Source organism: Leucopleurus acutus, assembly GCF_964270905.1.
Source record: "Leucopleurus acutus genome assembly, chromosome: 13".
In the NCBI taxonomy this organism is placed as follows: domain Eukaryota; kingdom Metazoa; phylum Chordata; class Mammalia; order Artiodactyla; family Delphinidae; genus Leucopleurus; species Leucopleurus acutus.
The window spans coordinates 81,881,754-81,902,154 of NC_139155.1; the positions used below are offsets into that span (position 1 = coordinate 81,881,754).

At 42.9% G+C, this 20,401-nt stretch overlaps 1 protein-coding gene across 1 annotated transcript in view; it reads right to left on the reverse strand.

The window, feature by feature from the left end:
* Positions 1 to 261: 261 nt before the first annotated feature.
* ATP2A2 (ATPase sarcoplasmic/endoplasmic reticulum Ca2+ transporting 2) overlaps positions 262 to 20,401 on the reverse strand; it is a 60,759-nt gene continuing 40,619 nt past the window's right edge. Inside the window, exons 9-20 of the mRNA XM_082853594.1 lie at positions 18,695 to 18,783; positions 17,963 to 18,065; positions 16,981 to 17,112; positions 11,134 to 11,256; positions 10,816 to 11,034; positions 9,779 to 10,114; positions 8,467 to 8,687; positions 7,815 to 8,017; positions 6,358 to 6,443; positions 5,944 to 6,077; positions 5,205 to 5,322; positions 262 to 5,120 (exon numbers count right to left, since the gene is read on the reverse strand). Of these exons, the coding sequence (XP_082709720.1) occupies positions 4,851 to 5,120; positions 5,205 to 5,322; positions 5,944 to 6,077; positions 6,358 to 6,443; positions 7,815 to 8,017; positions 8,467 to 8,687; positions 9,779 to 10,114; positions 10,816 to 11,034; positions 11,134 to 11,256; positions 16,981 to 17,112; positions 17,963 to 18,065; positions 18,695 to 18,783 (2,034 nt within the window). The 3' untranslated portion in view covers positions 262 to 4,850. The remainder of the gene's footprint in view (positions 5,121 to 5,204; positions 5,323 to 5,943; positions 6,078 to 6,357; positions 6,444 to 7,814; positions 8,018 to 8,466; positions 8,688 to 9,778; positions 10,115 to 10,815; positions 11,035 to 11,133; positions 11,257 to 16,980; positions 17,113 to 17,962; positions 18,066 to 18,694; positions 18,784 to 20,401) is intronic.

Here is a 20,401-nt window from a genome sequence, read left to right on the forward strand (position 1 = left end):
ACACTCTTTTTCTCATACTTAAGGGGAGACAGTGGAACCAGGGCAGGAATATTTTATAGATCTCATGTCACACAACCAGACCTTCTACCACTCTGCTCTCCTATGCAGAAAGTCAACAGGAACTTTCTGTCCCTTTTATCTACCTAAGGGCACAACTGCTCAGGGTGCAGGGCTGGAGGTCCTCAGTGCACATCACCCACCCCTCCTGCAGGAGAACAGTCAACACCACACTGTGAACTTATCATAGAATAGATTTATTTACCTGAAACCATGTCTGTGCAATGCCTGTTGCCAGCACAGAAACAAACTGCTTTCTATTTACAGTCTAAGTCAAACATGCGTTGATAAATTGACGTTTAGCATTTTATTGATATAAATGCATCACAATATTCGTATTGCACCAACATCTGTCTACTGCTTCTGATTTCATTAAATAAGTTACATTTAATACAGTGCAAAATAGCTGCACACTCAAAATATAACCGAAGTTATGAACTGGAAGCCTACATTTTTAACCATTCAACACCTGTAGTGTTTTCAATAAATTTATAAATAAGCAAACTGTACAGGGCCAATTAAAAAGTAGCATGTTTCAATGACACCATAGAGAAATCTGGCTACTTACAACTGAAGGCATGCATTACAACTGAATATTGTACATTTATTTAAGCTATGACATTTTGCACAGAGAAATATGGCAACTTGGCTGATGGCTTCTAAGCTCTTGGATAAGGTTTCAGAACCTCATTCTTCTTGCAGCAAAGAAACCAAATTTCTCTGGAGAGGCTTTCTGATTCATTAAGCTAAACTGTACATTTGTAATTATTTTGATTTAAAAGCTAAAAACCCCACTGGTAATACACGTTTCCTCCACATAACACACAATGAGTTGGGGAGTTTTTTCTAATTTTCTTTTTCCCCCCAACATCAATCATGCAGAGGGCTGGTAGATGTGTTGCTAAAAAACGCACATGCACGCAACTGAACACCCTTAAATTTCTGCAAAATGGTTTAGGAAGCGGTTACTCCAGTATTGCTGAAAAGGAAAGAGAGAGGAAATCAGCTTTATGAAATATGGGGAGGAAATGTTAGAATAACTAATTTAAGATTAATAGTGACAGATGAAAAGGAATATTCGGTTTGATCTTTTAAGATTTTAAGACTAGCATTTCTGATCAACTGTCCCTGAGGGGTTGCCTACACAGGGTAGCATCCAGAAGCACTGGCTCAGCAACACAGGCCCCTCATGTCACCTGGCTACAGAGAATCCAACCAGGCAGACACTTAATCGCTTCAGGTATAACAAAAGTTACGAAGTCCTCAGTTAGCAGTGCAGAGGGTAAGGAAGGCGAAGCAGAGTGAGCAGCGTGGTAATCAGCGCCAAGCCTCTCTCCTTCCTTCCCCGGGGGCCAGCCTCTGGGCTGCATCCAGTCCTAGAAGGGGAACTGCTTATCACTGTTCCCTTTCAAGAAAAAAGGCTGCAGATTACCCTCACATGCAGGGTGGTGGTTTTGACACAATTTGGTGCCTCCGCCCTGCAGACACAACAGGCTTGGCAGACACTGAGCTAATAACGCTTGTGGTCTTGGATATTCCTGAGGTCTGCCCACCACACGGACATTCAGGGGCCTGAGGCCCCAGTTTGAAGGTAATGTGGCAGCCGCTGCTTGTGAGGGAAGGTGGCAGTTGCCCTGCTTGTCTCTGAGCTCCTGCAGCTCTCCCTACCCAACGTGTCACCTGCACTGTACAGATGCAGAATGAGCTGCTGGCACAGTACCCCACTTAGGAAACGTGTAAGACTGCCATCTCCTGGGCAAAGGGTAAAGCTCTACTAAAGAGGTCAGTCTGGGCATGGGGTGGCAAAAAAACAGAACACTGATGGGATGGGCCTTCAGCCCACTTGCCCGTTGAGGAAGAACTTGGAGCAAGTTTCAGGCAAGAGCTGCCTGAGAGCATGTAACATGATGGGTCTGAGGATGCTGCCGTCCTATCCAGCTACTGATAGCAGCAGAAGCAGAGAGGCCAACGGTGCCTTCCTGCGGGTACTTGGTGAGGATGGGGCTGGGTACCTGCTGCTCCCTATAGGACAGAGGCCAGGGATGTGCCCACAGCAGCACCAACTACTGAGGAGGTGCCAATCAGACGTTTTTTGGCGGCGAAGCCTGAAACAGAGCAGACAAAAGGACTCTGCACTCTGGGTCTTTCCCACTCCCAGCTGTCTGAGTTGAGGGAAAAGGGTGCCTAAACCACCTCTGTGGGCTGGACAGGCCTGAAGCTGAGAAAGCACAAGGTAATAGCCTTCCATACCATTCAACTTACTTTGCAAGGGCCAATAATAATCAAGGAGCTGAGTCAGGAAAAGTTGACCACTGAATGGCACCCCACCCAACAAGCTCAGCCACCCTGGTTTGGTTTGCAGCCGAGACACACTCCTTGCATTTGATCTGCTCAACCTGTTTCTACACCCCATAACACTAAAACTGGCAAAATGTTATCCCCTACATTCTCTGCCAACCAAACCAGCTCCTCCTCCTCTGAGAGGCCTCCATGAGCCAGGCCAGGACTCTAAATTAAGAATCTGCCTCCATGTGACCTTTCTACCCCCTTACATGGAGACCTCTTAACTTCGCAGCACCTTGTCCTGTTTGATACCTGTTAACCTTTCCCCAGACGCTCAGCATTTACATCATGTCTTCTGGCTGGCCCTGTATCCAGCTAGGGCCCAAGTACCTTCAAGTACCCACAAGAACTCTCGGGGCTTCACGTGCAGTGAGCTACCACCCTGAATACGAGCTGCTGCCTAGGCCCTCCTTCACCCTGGCTAATGATGGGGCTGGTTGTTTGCTAGCTGAGCAGAACTATGGCCAGTATCTTTTCTCTCCAGGGTACATTAAAGCACAGTTAAATCTCAGCTGCAAAGAGTATGACCCAGAAGGTGGAAAAAGGTGGCCTATTTAAAATGAACCAGGGAATTCCCTGGCAGCCCAGTGGCTAGGACTCAGTGCTCTCACTGCCGGGGCCCGAGTTCAGTCCCTGGTCAGGGAACTAAGATCCCACAAGCCGCACAGCGCAGCCATAAAAAGAAAAAAGTCATGCAACAAATGATGCATGATTTTATTGGTTACTTGCTTTCACTCACTTTTTGCTTTTTATTGAACCAGGTAGCAAGATTCTGGGACAAGTCCTTGCAGCTAACAAAGATCAAAGGAACCATGACAAGTTTTTTGTGAATCCTCATCTTGGCATTTGTGAAGGCACCTGTCAGTCTGACCAAAGCAGAACTACCTTCTCTTCCCCCAGGCCCTCCCCAACTGACATGTGGCTGTGCTGTTATCCTAGGCAGTGGGTGGCGTCGAGAACAGCTACCCCAGCCCACAGGCGCCACGTAAAGTCATATGCCCGCTGCTCTCAGGGTGCCTGACATAAGGGGCTTACTCATTAGTGTCATATAGCCAGCTCATTTAGTGGCAGTAACCTTTAGGCTAAAGCATCCAAATTTCAGGGAATACTCACGTTAGTTGATGGATGTTGGAAGGCATTGGAGGAAAACACCACAGTTAGGACTGTTAATGACTTACACACTGTTGGTTAAGACTGATCTCGAACATGCGCAAACATTTGTCATAGTAACGATGGTGGTGGTTAGTGCCACATTCAAATAAAAATAGTTCTATACAATATGTTCATTTGGTCATGTGCTATTTACAGATTTTACAAAACACATACACACACATACACACACATACACACTTGCCCTTATGTCCTCTACACCAGGCTAAAACAGGCCAGCAGAAACTTGCATAAAAATGTATCACAGATAACAATTAGTGCCTATACACTAAAAATAAAATTCCTACAACCACCTATGCAGCAGAACAGGATCCTTCTTCCCCTCAAGCACAGTAAAACTAAAAGTAAAACTAAGAACTTAAGAGAAAGTTGGACATCTGTTAGTTCAAGCTAAGCCACTTAAGAGTTAAAAACAAGACAGTTATTTTTCTCTGTCCATTTAAAATGTTTTATTTTTCTTTTTAAACTAGATTGTGAAGTGCCACTGAAATAGGCAATGTTGGCAAAACAATGTCTGTTACAATAAAATACATTAGACATTTAAATAAATAACCTTAAAAACTATGTGAGGGGACATGAACCTGGTCGATTGAATCTGGAACAATGTTTTCTGCACAAGCGAGAACAAGCATACCTCTTGTTAAGACTGATGTAAACAGAACCATCAAAACCCTACAGGAGAAGCAGCCGAGCAGGGTGGGGGTGGAGGTGGGGTGGAGGTGAACAAGGGCCAAGGGGTGAAGGGGTGGGGGTGGGGGTGGGGCAAACCAAAAAAAAAATACTGACTGAGGTAGCAGTACTCTGCTCAGTGCAGAAAAATTGGCTTATGAATAAAAATTAGACTGTGATCTCAGATTAAATCCAGATGATCATGCAAAAGACACAATACATGCTATTTAGTTTTAGAAAAAAACCACACACATTCATTTCCTAAAATCTGCTGCCAATTAATTTGCTGACAATGTCTGCTGGCTCAACTATTTTTTATACAAGGATGAGTATTAAACAGAACACTGTACATGCTTTTTCATCTACAAAAAAATATTTGCATAAAATAGTGTTAGTTCTCTGTACATGTCAATGGACACTTTAATTATGTGTATAAAAAAGGAAAATCTTGCCCCACTGGAGTCAGAAAAAGCAAAACAAAATCTAGAGTATGAAACCTCCTTCACCAGCCAGTATGTTCATGTGAAAATTCAGCAGAAATAGACAGTTGCTTTAAACAATAAAAAAATTAATTGATTAAGTTAAACATCACCTTTATGCAAAACTGTCAGTCAAGACCAGAACATATCACTAAAGTTAGTGTCTGTGCTATAGACCCAGATCACCAGGGGCATTACGAGCAACACAAAGGGCCAGGAGATCCCATCGGTGCATGCTGAGAACGAGCAGGATTTGGTGGCAGGCTGCACACACTCTTTACCAGGTTCTAGGTAGTTGCGGGCCACAAACTTGAGGGTCTCATCCATTAGAATCACAGGCAAGGAGATTTTCAGCACCATCAGCCACTGGGTCAAATTCAGTGGTGTGATCTGGAAGATAAGCTGAAACACAAAGAAACCTCATCAAGCTCCCTGACTTGCTGGACAGGCAGCCAGGCCCCAGCCCAGGCTCCCCCCACCGCTTACTGGCAAGGGTTCCACGTAGAGGATTAAGAAATGGAGTGACATGGACAGGCAGATGGAGCCCACGAGCCAAATGTTCTCCCAAGGGGGCATCCTCAGCAGGGACTGGTTTTCAGACAAGCTGCAGAACAAGGAGAGGTAGGTGGGTGAAATGTGCCTGCTGAAAGGGCAAAGGCATATGCCATCACCGACAGAGACTGTTCAGAACCACACTTCAATAAGGTGACGGCTAACTTGGCACTGCCTATTGCCTACTGACCTAATTCTATTAAGTTTCTACAGTGGCAAAGTTAAGGAAGAATGTTCAGATGTAGGACAGACTTCCAATTTAAATCTAGGCTTCAGCACAGCAATCCCATTTCAGTGTGTTCAAACCTGCTCTCAATTGCCCTTGACACTTAGGCTATTTTGAAATTTCCATTTTTGTCACTGGCTTAATTAGGTGATACTGTTTGTCTCAGTGCTGAAGGGCAAGAGCTCCTTCCCTGTGGGCACTGGCACACAGGGGTGCAGAAGTCCCTATTTTTGGCCTCTGCTGTCTCTTGAAGAACATGTGGCTAAGCACTCCCACTACTTCCTGGAGGTGATGATGACTTAAGCTCTTAAAACCGGTGCTGCTTGTTCTTCCTTTCGGGGAGGGCGGAGCTTTCCTGTGATTCTCAATCAACCAGGAAACACACACAATCCCCCAGCACCCTGGCTGTCAGGCTCTTGCCCCAGCATGCTGAGAAGACTCACTGACCTGTTGAGGGCGTTGCACATCTCTATGGTTACTAGAACAGAGAGCGCCATTGTCATTGGGTATGGGGATTCAAAGACGGTACAATCTACTCCTTCAAAGTCCGGGTTGTCCTCTTTACACTGTAGGAAATGGCTCTGCAACAAAAGCCCAATCAAGTTCCTGATCAGCCAAGGACATTTCCAAAGTCCACACACCAATTCCACACCAAACCCAGAACACAGACCCACACAAAATCTCACCGCATTTCCCAGAGAAGCCCTGGTCCTTCAGAATAACCTTAGATGCAACTGCTTATTGTTAAGAGTATTAAGATTATTTGACTGACATCCAAACAATAGAAAGCTCAAGGACAACTGTTTGTGAAGACTTACACCACCTTGCATCTAAGGTACACAAAGAAAGGTGGCTACGTACCAGCTGGTAGAAGGACACTCTCGGACCACCCTCCGCAGCAATGAACCACCACGCAGCAGCACCCACCGTAGCAGCGCCAACATAACCTGGGAACAAACATCATGACACTAACACACATGGGGTTTACGGCCTGCAGCGTTACTGCAGGTGCTGCCTCGAGGGCCAACCCCTAGGACAGAGATCAAAGACATGGTATGTCAATGAGCCTGTGCTACCAGGCAGCTTTTCCTCCAGAATTTGTGAGGAAATGCACCTACTAGAATTGGTAGGACCTTCACACTAGCCATGCCCTCTCTCACCAGCGGCCAGTATGTTAAGGCTGCAGGCACGTGTTCTCCATGTAAGGAAGGCCATGCTGTGCTAGAGCACCAGATCACACCCGTCATGACTTTGGCAAACTCATGCTACCAGTTATACACTAATTTATTTGCTCCATCAAGGGCCTGGCAGAACCTTTATATGGAAAGGCCATTAGAGCAGTTAGTGCAGAACGCTGAGCACATGGCAGTGCTTGAAGCCAATTCTGGGACCATCCCCTCCCCCACCCCAACAATTACTTTTGAATTCAGCAAGTTTATTATAAAGAAACAACCAAGGGTAGTGGAGAACACAGGCACTTGAGAATAAGAGACTGTCCCAATGCAGTAGTATCCACTGAAAGGTCCAAGTGCACACTCTCTAACCCAGCAATTCCAACAGAGCAGTAGGCAGGTGGTGCACAGCAATAAGGCAGCTATACTGGTACTGATGTAAAACTACCCATAAAACAGGGAGAAATACAAAAAGACAGGGTTCAGCATACAGGTGTATACAGCATACCATCTCGCTTGCGAAAATAAACACCTAAGATGGATCTATTTGCTAAAGTATCCCAAGAAGGCGTGCCGGAGGGGAACCAACTGGTTGAGAGCCTTCCTGCTTTATGCCACTGTGTGTTTTTTGAGTGTTAAATCATGTGAACATATTAAAACAAAACAGTTTCCTATGGGACCCTAAGGAAGTCATTTAACCTCTCTGGGCCTCACTTTCCTAACCTATGAAATGAGGAAGAGAGAAGCAGCATCCTGGGTCAGGACGAGGTCTACAAAGGCCACACATGTGGAAGAACCAACCATTGCTGATGAATGCACAGATCCCTTCTCTCACTCAGGGAAAGGGGGACTTCGTTTTACATTTTGGTGATTTAAGGCCTCAGTCCTCCCTGTATTTCCTTTGCCCATAGATTAAATCTGAGAACCTCATTCACAAAGGCCCAAGGAAGAACGAGGATGCTAAAGTAAAGGAATAACTTTACTGTAAACTGGGTATACACAGCTCATTAAACTGCAAAAGGGCAGTCTCCATATTTTGCTCCCCTAATATGGAAACAGAAAAAAATGTGCTTTTAAGGGATGCATTTACAAAATTTGGACTCAAACATTCGTTTAAAAATCAATAATATAAAAAACTGTACTCACAGCCAATAGCCAGGTAACGGAAAAAGAGCCACCCACTGATCAGTGGTTCCTTTGGGTTCCGGGGTGGTCTGTTCATAATGTCCAGATCAGGAGGATTGAACCCCAGTGCAGTGGCAGGGAGGCCATCTGTCACCAGATTGACCCAGAGCAGCTGGACAGGAATTAAAGCCTCAGGAAATCCAAGGGCTGCTGTTAGGAAAATACTGTTTCCATCCAAGAAAAGAAGAAAAAGACCCCAAATTATTTTTGGCCACTATTTAAAATAACATCACCACCCCACCTTCCTCCATAAAAATCAGTGGACAGCAATGATTGTTTTAACTTTTTCCCTGGGCAATCAAAAAACATTTATTATATCCAATTTCAAATTAAGTTAACTTTTACAAGACCAAGAATTTTATGTTACCTTATATAGTTAATTTAAATTCATTTCTATGTTAAAGTGTATCCTTTGCACACTGGAGCAGCCGTAGACAGCCCTCCTGAGGACCAGAGGAAGTACCTCTACCTTCACAAGGGCCTCCTTCGTCTTGCCCGGCCATCCCTCTCTCCCGCTGCACTAAGAGCAAAGCTACTGCCACATGAAGAGCAAATCTGGAAAACTGGTTATCACAAGCCAAGGAATATATGTGACCTGGTCATAGGGACCCACCAAACAACTTCCCCGACATTGGACGAGATGAGGTAGCGGATAAACTGCTTCATGTTGTTGTATATCGCCCGTCCCTCCTCCACGGCAGCCACGATGGTGGAGAAGTTGTCATCAGCCAGGACCATCTCAGAGGCGGTTTTAGCCACCGCGGTGCCAGAGCCCATGGCAATGCCGATTTCAGATTTCTTCAGAGCAGGAGCATCATTCACACCGTCTCCAGTCTGAAAGGGTTAGAAACCCACCACTGGTTTACACCTGCCACCTAACACGCTGCCAACAAACGCTCAGCCATCCTAAAGCCAGGGAATGAATGGAGCTGTTGGGCCTCTGGACAACAGAATTCTCTGGAAAAGTTTTCGTTTTTGTAAGTTGGTGTCATAAAACACATTTCACCTGGGAAATGTAAAATTGCCAAACGAGCTATAATAGGTGACACTTCAGAGGGAAGTGGGACAAAGGGGACTTCAAATTATCTGTATTATTTTTTTACCAAACAAAACACAATATGGCAGTCAAGACAAAATACTTGTATCCACATGGATAAATCTCAAGTAGAATAAAGGCAGACTTCAAAAATATGTAAACTATAATATATATAAAGACCAAAAAAGGGCAAAAACACTTAAATATTGTCTACAGATACAAAACTATCATTCCCATGTATGTTTTCTATAGTAAACACCCAGTACTGAATTCAGAATGGTGCTTTCCTCTAGGAGAGAAAAGGGAAGGGGGAGGAAAGAGGAAGGGAGGAAGACAACTATAATAACTGGTTTCAATCAACAAAATTAAGTTGTTTTTAAGAGTGTGAAGTTTCACAGATAAGCAGCAGAAAGCAAATATGACACAATGTTAACATGTCTCAGTGAAAAAATCAGATGCGAGGAAGAATATGGGAAATGCTTCATCAACAGGTAGCTCTTAAGAGAACACATCACCAGTACATCTCATCTCAGGTAAGGCTATCCAAAACTGGGTGACAGAGTGTGGATTATGTCCTGAATCAGCTTTTAGAAACGTGAGATACAAACATGTATATTTTAACCACAACAAAGATTAAAAAAGATATCACCAAATATTTCCCCTGTGACTGATTCAGACTTCCAGGTCTTAAACTTCTCCAGAATCTTCCATGCATGCAACATACAGCACGCCAACTACTGGTCAACAGAATCCTTGATAAACAGCCCCAGATCATGACAAAAATAAAGAAGTTCCAAATATGGGAGCTATTACTAAAAATTTAATGGTCAGAATTAGAATCTGCTGTGTCTGTGTAGTCTGTTACCTGTACATGTATAAAGACACTCACCATGGCTGTAATCTCATCAAAAGACTGAAGAAACTCTACAATTTTAGACTTGTGGGAAGGTTCAACTCGAGCAAAACAGCGGGCATTCAAGCAGGCTTCTCTTTGGGCTGAAGGACTGAGCTCATCAAACTCCCGACCCGTGAAGGCCTTTGACGTCACATCCTCGTCCTGCCTGAAGATGCCAATGCGCCGGCAGATGGCCACAGCGGTGCCCTTGTTGTCACCGGTGATCATGATGACCCGGATGCCTGCCTGCCGACACAGCTTCACAGAGGAGGCCACTTCAATTCTTGGAGGGTCCAGCATGCCCACACAGCCAACAAAAGTCAGATTGGTCTAGAGTTAAAGAATCACCTTATGTCAAAACAGGAAATTCTGGTTTTCCCCCCAGTGTGGACAGCAAAGGTTTCTGCATTTTCTTATGATAGAATTCACACCATTGATATAAATCCAATGAAGAACAGTATTAATTCCAATAAGTCAGAAACAATTAAAAATCACTACATTCTTGTTACCAAATTCTTTAGCTTTCATAATAATATTCTGAAATGAGGGAAAAAATATACCGAGGAATAAAAACATTTTGATAGTGGCCAATTAGTTGCCCATACTACCCAAATTTGTTCCCTGTTCAAGGCTTCAGGAAGTCACATACTTGATATGAAAGTATTCCATAAGGAGAAAAGTAGACGGAATCTCTCCACTTGGACAATTTGACCTTTAGTAACTAACTGAGTGTTTTAAAAATAGCCTCAATTTTTAAAATATCTTAAATTTACATGAGAGCTGCAAAATAGGTTTTTAGCCTTGATGATTCTACTTTGAAAGTAACAGGCCTGTATTAAGTTGTTAACTGTGTATGTTTGAAGCAGCAATCTAAATTATAAAGGTAATAAATACATTTGGCCTGAAGAAAAACAAATAACCGCACCCTTTTCTCAGCAAAAGCAAGACTCGTTTGACCTTTTATTGAAGGAGTGCTGTCTGAACACAATGAATGTGCAGGATGTGGGCAAGGAAGCTTTTCATTAGCTAACCTCATATTTAATAAAGTTGGCAGAGTCCTCCAGGTTCATTTCTTCTCTTCTCAGTGGGTTGTCGTGAGTGGCCAGAGCCAGGCATCGCAGTGTGTCGCTGCCGCTGCCCCATTCCCGAATGACAGACATGATCTTCTGTTTGACTCCAGGAGTCATGGGGACTTTAGTACTTCCAACTCGAATGTGGGTACACCTGTCAATGACACCTTCGGGGGCACCCTGGAAATGTTACAGGTTTATATCAACAATTTTATTTATTAGCTCACCCAGGATTCCAATCCTGGTAAGAACATCTCAACTGCAATCTGTTGTACTTGCCTTCACAAACATTTTGCTCATCGATGTCCGGCTTGGTTTGTTTGGTGTACAGTAAACCGACATCGATTTTCTATCGCGTGAAAACTCTAGAGTAAATTCTTTTTTCATCAACTGTTTAATGACCTATAAAGAGAACATATATGGAATATTACTGGATGGCAATTTCTGCACATTTTTGATTTGTTAAACGAACACTCACTAAGTACCTATTATGTGAAAGGCAATAGGGATACAGCAACAGACAAACCAAGTTCTCACCCTCATAAAACTTACCCTCTAGTTTGGGAAAGACACACTAGAATGTGAAAGTAGATTATAAGTGCTACGGAGAAGAATATTTAAAAATAAGCAGGGAAGAGAGAAAATTATGTATGACTGCGCTTTTACATAAAGTATTGAGAAGGCAGTATTTGAGTAAAAATGTGAAAGATGTGAGTGTGGCAGAGAGAACAGACGTGCAGGCTGACGTGACCTGGCACATTCAAGGAGCCTCCAGGCCAACATGGCTGGAACAGAGTTTGCAAAAAAGAAGTGAGAGGTTAATGGCAGGAGTGGCAGAAGCAGGTTGTAGGATCTTAAAAGTCAATGTAAGGCATCTGGCTTTTGTAACAGATGAAACAGGAAGACAGTGGAGGGTTTTGAGCTCTGGTAGTTAAGTATTAGCTGAAGCGGGGGCAAGGAACACCACTTAAATATTCTAAATAGCTTTAGATAGCTAGTGGGTACTATATTAGATGTCAGCACATGGACAGTATTTGAAGTCATGAGGTGAGAGGAGTTCAAGGGAGTAACTGCAAACAGAAAAGGCCGAGGACTGGGCCCTGGAACCTCTTCACCTCTGGTGGGATGTGGAAGATGCAGCCAAGGAGATGGCAGGGGACAGGGGGTGGGGGAGGGAGGAGAACGAGTGAAGTGAAGGACTTTCAAGGAGGGAGAGACTGACAGGATAAACTGACAGCTCAGGTAAAACGAAGACTGAGAATTAACCTTCAGATTCAGATTTGGACTGTCTATGTATACAATCATGTTACCTACAAAATAAACATACTTTATCCTTCCCAATTTTTGTATCTTTGATTTTTCTTGCCTTACTGCATGAACTAGGACTGCCAGTACAACACTGAATAGAAATGTTGAAAGTAGAAATTCTTCTTTTGCCATTAGATATGTTAATTTTGTGTAAATACACCATCAACTTGAAGATAAGTTTGTTGAGTTTTTATCATGAACTGAGATTAAATTTCATCAGATGCCTTTTCTGCATCTATTTAAATGATCTTACGGTTTTTTGCCTTTACTCAATTATGTGGTGAATTACATTGATTTCTCCCTAATTCAGACAAGTATTTAATAATAACTGTAGAAATCCCAAAGAACCTCAGCATCCAATGTAGGCAATTACAAGTGGGCTGAAGCCATCCTCTCAGCAAGAGTTGCCCCAAGCAACAAAAAGACAATCACTATGAATTCTATATTATTTGACTGATACATTACTTATGTATTTAGTTTCCATTAAGCATTTGTACCAATGACTCTAGGAAGACTGAAAGAATGGGTAGTGATTCTGAGTGAGGTGTGGACCTCGGCGCCAAACACATCCTAGGGGGAGAGAAGAACAAAGCCATTGCTTCCAGTATCAGGGCTGTGAAGATCAACAGTCCTATCCAAATGGGCCGCTAGGCCTTAAAAAGCTGGTCCTGCTCTATTCACCTCTGTACTATAAAAGGTTCTTGCTTTCGGGGGCGGGAGGAGCAGGCAAAAGTCCATTTCTGGGAATTTTCAGTGAGTGAGCACCATGACAGTCATTTCTGATCCCTTCACTCAGCTGCTGTGGCAAAAAATGAGGCAAAGGAGGACACAGAGCAAGAAAATACTTAGACCGCAGACTCTTACAGAACAGACACTCCTGCCCTTATTTGCAGTGGTCATTACAATTAACGTACCACTTTTTTAAGTTCCATGCTGCTACTTGTTTCCCTTCATTGAGCAGTTACAGGTCTAGAATCATATAATTCTAAACCTCAGTCTCTGTGAAGCTGAATCTTCGGGTTGCTTCTCGAGGGTTTAGTCACACCAACTAATAATAGAGCTGTCAGACAATGTGGCTTTGCAAGGATTGGCCCCCTACTTAATGACAATTGGGGTGAATTCCCTATAACAGAAACAAAGGGCCTGGATGTCTGTTTCATGAAAACCATGTAAATCGGGGCAGGATGCCATAGGAGCTGCCCAAGATCCTCATGGCAGTGAGACTGTTAGTTGTGAAGCACAAATAGGGCGACTATACTTCAGCTGAGACATCCTCCATGCCGGTGCGAGTTTTGATTTCTCGGGATAGTATAAAGGAGGCAAAACAATGTAAAGGAAACGGAGTGCCAGAGCAGAAGTCCAGTTCTGCCTCACACTGTCGCCCACCTTAGGCTGCCTGTGCCGTGTGGTGCCACCCTACTCCCCCAAAACACACTGCCTCCTAATCTGCCCTGGATATCCAGGGAAGGATGAAAGAAAGGAAACGTAGTGACAGCTGACCATTTAGTAGAAATGAGTCTTGCTTTTGTATAACTAGGAAAGGCTATATTTTTAACTTTCCATTTCTCCTTATTCTATCTACCAGGAAACCCTGACTACAAATCAAAGAAGTGCTACAAAGAGGAGCCTCAAGCACTAACTGGCAGCCATTTGGAGATGACAGGTACTAAGAGATTATGTGTGGCAGAACCCAATTCCAAAGAAATCTAAGCGCCAAGGCTGGGAGGCAGCAGGTACTGGGAATAGGTCTGGAGGACCCACCGTACGATCTCCTGGCTACACCACCCTGCACTGCACGAAGATGATGTTGTCCCTGGTGCAGAGGGGCAGGTGTGTTTCCAGGGTGGTGGCTTGTGGGGGTGGGCCCAGACGGAGACTCTGGGGCCTGACCTGCTTCCTTCTTAGGTACCTTCTGCTCCTGCTCGGCATCACAGTCCCTTCAACCCGTCTTCTCCGGCTTCTGCAGTTCCCATTTCTGAGCTTCCTTAGCTCGCTTCTTGGCACTATGCTTCTTCTCTTCCTCTTGTTCCACTTGTACGTACCGCTGCCTGTTACTCTGACCTTCGTGTGTTATAACATCTTGTTTGCACACTGCTTACGCTGCTTCTCATCTAAGAAACCATTCACCACTCTGTCTAGGACAAAGGCTGGATCTGTCCTGCAGTAAACTGTCAGTGGATTCTGTGTCCTCGAACACTTGGTACAGCTGGACCTGAGTAAAACCACCTGCAACAGAGGCTGACAGACACTGGCCATCTGGTCAGCCTCCAGCACCTGGGTGTCCTCAACAGACTGGTCCATCCTGCCTGCCACTTTGTTCAGCCCAAGAAACCCAGGCTCTGGGGCTCCGACAGGCAGGGGGAAGGCAGCTGAGGAGCCACAGATTTGTCTAGTGTCTAGGGCAGACACGCCTGCACCCTGCAACACGGCCACCTCACTGAGCTTTGAATGTCAAGCTAGCCTTGTAGTTGTGGTTATTCTGCTCAAATGTAACACGTCAAAGTTCCGATATATTACTAGACTCAATCTGCTAATGTTGTGCTGAGAATCTCTACTTCTATTGATATATTAAGAAGAATACTAGCTTGTAACTTCCTTTTCTTGTCGCATCCATGTCAGGTTTTGGTATCAGGGTTATGCTGGCCTCATCAAATGAGGTGATAAGGGTTTCATTTTCTGCACTTTTTTGTTTTTTTGTGGCCATGCTGAACAGCTTGCAGTGAAAGCACCAAGTCCTAACCACTGGACTGCCAGGGAGCTCCCCCAAACTGGCATTTCTTTAGCATTATACAGAACTGGGCCTGAGGAATTTTTGTGGGGTAGATTTTAATTACAGATTCAATTAATGTAACAGACACAGGATTATTCCATTTTTCTGTGTCAGCTTAGAAAGCTGTGTTACTGAAAGGACTTGTTGATTTCTTCTACGCCGTCAAAATTGTTCAGAATAGCTTTCTGATCTTGTCTTTGCTATTTCCCTTCTACTTGTATTTAATTTGCTGGTTTTCTACTTTCTTCAGATGGAAGCTTATTTATCTTTTTGTTATCAATTTCTAGTTTAATTCTTTCACGGTCAGCAACCAGCTGTATTTCAATCCTTTGTAATTTGTTGAGTCTTGCTTCATGGACCAGTAATATGGTCTATTCTGGTGAATGTTCTTATGCATTTGAAAAGCATATTAGAAGTAGCACGATAGGGACCTTCCCTGGGGGCACAGTGGTTAAGAATCCACTTGCTAAAGCAGGGGACACGGGTTCGAGCCCTGGTCTGGGAAGATCCCACATGCTGTGGAGCAACTAAGCCCACGCGCCACAATTACTGAGCCCGCATGCCTAGAGCCTGTGAGCCACAACTACTGAGCCCACATGCCTAGAGCCCATGCTCTGCAACAAGTGAAGCCACCTCAATGAGAAGCCCGCGCACCACAACAAAGAACAGCCCCCACGTGCAGCAACGAAGACCCAACACAGCTAAAAATAGATAGATTAATAAATAAAAATAAATTTTAAAAAAAAGTAGCACAATAGAAATAAGTGTTGGATTGAGTATATTTACAGTGTCTTTCCACATCCTGATTTTTCAACTGCTTGTTCTGTCAATTTTTGAGATAGATGTGTTAAAATCTCCAACTCACTGTGAGTTCATCTACTTTCCCTTTTATTTCTGTCAACTTTTGCTTCGTGTATTTTTTTTTTTTTTTTTTTTTTTTGCAGTACGCAGGCCTCTCACTGCTGCGGCCTCTCCCGTTGCGGAGCACAGGCTCTGGACGCACAGGCTCAGCGGCCACAGTCCACGGGCCCAGCTGCTCCGCAGCACATAGGATCTTCCCAAACCGGGGCACAAACCCGCGTCCCCTGCATCGGCAGGCAGACTCCCAACCACTGCGCCACAAGGGAAGCCCGCTTTGTGTACTTTTTTAATTTATCTTTGACTGTGTTGGGTCTTTGTTGCTGTGCGTGGGCTTTCTCTAGTTGTGGTGAGCTCTTCATTGTGGTGCATGGGTTTCTCACTGTGGTGGCTTCTCTAGTTGCGGAGCAAGGGCTTTAGGCACGCGGGCTTCAGGCACACAGGCTTCAGTAGTTGTGCATGGGCTTAGTTGCTCCACAGCATGTGGGATCTTCCTGGGCCAGGGCTCAAACCCATGTCCCCTACACTGGCAGGAGGATTCTTAACCACTGCGCCACCAGGGAAGTCCTTGCTTCGTGTACTTTAAATGTGTTAGTAGTACACATGCATAAACAATTGGACCATTTAGCACAAGGTCATGGGCAACTTGGACAAGAGGTTTTGATAGACTAGAAGGAGGCAAAAGCTTGACTGGAGTGGATTCAAGAAAATGGGAAGAATGAAACAATACATAAAAATAGCTCTTTTGAGAAATTTCACTGTGAAGGAAAAGAAGCAGGGTGCTTAAGGCAAAAGAAAGTTTTTAGATAAAAAAACATACTATTATTTCTCTAATGAAGATCCAGTAGAGATGGGAGATTGATAAGCAGGAAAGATGTTGGGGCTCACTAGACAAGGAGCAGCTGGGTTTTGCTGGGAGCAAGAAGAGTCCATTTCACAGCACTGGGGGAGACAGCAGACCTTATGGGCACAGAGGCTGCATGTGGAAATTATCCATTGATTACTTTTATTTTCGTGGTCAAATGGCCAGACCATTTTACCTTATAGTGAGTATGGGGAAGGAGATATTGCAAGTTTGAGGAAATAAGGTATACACTAAGTTATCTAAGAGAGTAAGAGAGTGAGCAGACTAAGAATATATGGTCTGAGTGATGGGCAGCATGAATAAAACACTAAGCTCAAATACTGACCGAGTTGCAGGCATTTGCTCGTTCTATTTTAGAAAGACCCTTCAATTCAGTATCAAATACATTCATCTTCTCTACCAGGCAAGTGAGAGCAGTCTCTGTAGCTTCTCCAACTTTTTCATACACACCCTTCGCCTGTAGTAGTTAAAAGCATACAAATTACAAAAAGGGAAAAGTAGTAAATTTTCTTTAATAAAGACTTTTTCCATAGATGGATAATCTCTTGCCCATTGTACCATTATTCTTTGGGCCATTTTTATCCTATTCTGGAGCATATGATCCAGATAATTAAAAATAAACTCAAAGCATAGGTGTGCATTTTATCTTTTTCTAATAATTAGATCTTTCATTTCCCTTAACCATAAGAAGCCAATATTCACAGTATTAATTCAAACATAGGGAGCTTTCAAACAGTATTTGTAATTCCTTGTCATTATTTATCATTCTACAGAGTTTACATTCTGTTTCCGTTGGGGACTGGCTTGCCTTTAGAAACCAAAGAATTTATCTCACTGTTTAAAATTAAAAAGGGAGGAAAAAAAGGTTTTCTGTTGGTTAAATTTTATATTATATCATCATCATCATCATCATCAAAACAACCTTCTAAGCCTCAGCCTGTCCTCTAGGACATAATGTTACCCATCTTAAAAAGCAAGATCAATACCCTATACTTTCAGGAAAAAGTATCCTGGTTTTAATCATTTATAGTAACTAAGCTATACACAGAAGAGAACATCATGTACGCTACAATTCCTAGTTAAGTAACTGCAATGCTCAGTCACAGAGAATATATGAAAGGCTTCCAGCTTCCTTTGGGTAGGTCATGCTGGCTCTGATAGAGATAGGCTCTTAATGGAAAGGGAAAATAAAACCAGGAACCCATACTTTCAAAAAGGGAGGAAGGAAGGCTGGATTTTCATTTCACCCACCGCACCCTTGAACTAGGAACAGCCAGGTCTAGTTTCTCATTTGTGAGGAGGCTTACCTCATTGTAATCCAAAGCAGAGTCATTACAGAGAGCGCAAATTGTTGCCAATTCCACAAGACCATCATACTGATGACAATTCACTGGTTTATCATCTTTATGTCTGTCGAAAGAAAAAGTAACTCTTAGAACACACTGTGGTCATCTCTGTTGATTTTTATTTAATTATTTACTAATAAATAGAATTTTGTGGACAACGGACTGGCAAGCATTCAAAAGAAATCTGATGCTGGAGACAGAATATGTCTCTGGTATCAGCAGTCAATCAGTAAAGACCAGGAATTCTTAGTTAATGAAATTCCTCCACCACTGGTATCAATGAAAAACAAACAGGAATTCCCTGGTGGTCCAGTGGTTAGGACTCGGTGCTCTCACTGCCAGGGCCCTGGGTCCAATTCCTGGTCAGGGAACTAAGATCCCGCAAGCCGTGCAGGGTGACCAAAAAAACCAAACCAAAACCAAAACCAAAACCAAACCAAAGCAAACCAGAAACCCCACTTGAAAATTTAGGCTTCAAAAGATGAAAAAGGGTCACTGGCTTATACAACCTGTAATGTCAATTTCAATTTCCAAAGTATGTATTATCAATTTTGTTTTTAAAGAAAATGAACTACTCTGATAAACATGAGCCACATTAGGAAAACTGTCTGAACATTTTAGAGACACTGCAAGTCTATACAAGCACCAAACTACCAGAGTGGAGCCTTTAAAAGACAAGGAGGGATTACTCACATTTCTCCGATAGGTGCATATGTTGATCCAGTTATGGTAAACTCATTAAGGGAACAAGTATCACTGTCAACTTTGTCCAGAATGAACATCTACAGAAAAAAAAAGCCTAAGTGTTGAAAAGGTATAAAAAATATGCTAGAAAAAACATACAACATTTGCTAAGACAAAAGCCCTTTCTCACTTAAGTATAAATGTTAATGAAAGTGATTAATTGAAGCTCAGCATGAGGAATATTGTCCCTTATTCCAGCTGGACACTATTAAGACTGCCTCCCCCATCCACCTAACAGTCTGAGAAACAGCATCACTGAGGAGCTGAATAAATAATAAGCAGCAACAGCACCAGACACAGAAGAGAACCCACGTGAAATCTGAGTTATGAGGACTCTGGGTCAGTCAATTCCAAGACTCAGCAGTACTCTTTAGAATGCTCAGAATTCCAAATTTCAAATGGCTGGCTGAGGAAGTGACACAGGTATTCCTGCCTTAGAGCTAACAGTAAAAGCCTAGGAAGAACAAACTCACGTTTCAGAGTTGCATAAAAACTCCCCAAGTAAAATAAGACAAACTGCTTCTCTACTTCTTCCTACTTATTTTTATTGTGGCAATAGCTCATTTTCTATGAAGCTGCACAACTACGTGTATACAGTAAGGAGCCCGCAGAGCTGAATGAACTGATGCTACCAAGACAATACAGATGGAAGCAGGCTTAGGAAAGAATTCTTAATTTTACAGAATAATAAAGTGACATAAGCTAGTTTCTTAAAGATGGCTTTTTTTTCTTGGTTTGTTTTCCAATTATAATTCAGAAGTCCAGTTTGGAATGATCAAACCATTCTACAATAAGGAATTTTTAAAATGTTAAACTAAAGTAAAAAAGGGCCATGTAATGCTTTAAAAACATCTTTTCAGAGCATTCTGACTCATATTCAGTAAGAAAATCTGCTCATTTTTATTTTAAAATAACTTCTTTTGCCTCATAAGATTTGCTTATTATATAGCACATACTTTTTCCCCCCACATCTTTATTGGAGTATAAATGCTTTACAATGTTGTGTCAGTTTCTGTACAACAAAGTGAATTGGCTATATGCATACATATATCCCCATATCCCCTCCCTCTTGAGCCTCCTTCCCAACCTCCCTTATCCCATCCCTCTAGGTCGTCACAAAGCAAGGAGTTGATCTCCTTGTGCTATGCAGCAGCTTCCCACTAGCCATCCATTTTACATTTGATAGTGTATATACGTCAATTATAGCACATACTTTTAAATTCCAAAAGCTTCATTTCAAAAGTACACTCAGAACTAAATCAACCTTGGAACTGAACTAAAGCTATGAGTAAGACAAAACGATTTTTTAAAAAATTAAAATATACAAGTAAAACTGTGATGACTCCTGATAAAAGGTGTTAGTTCAAACACATATAACTGGTTTGTCAAATGAGGAAAAGATTCATGTCCAAGGTCACATGCAGCAAGATCACCAATCCCTACAACTTCTAACAGATACAACATCTAAAAAAGGAAGCTTGGCACAAAGCTCTTTCCAAAGATGTCTGACATTTACAGAAGAGGAAACAAAGGACTAGAGAGGTTAAAAGATGTGCTCACAGTTACACAATTATTAAGTGGAAGAGAGAGAACCAGGTTTACCAATGTTTCCCATCAGAAAATTCAACTTTACCTTTCTATTAAAAGTTGTGCGAC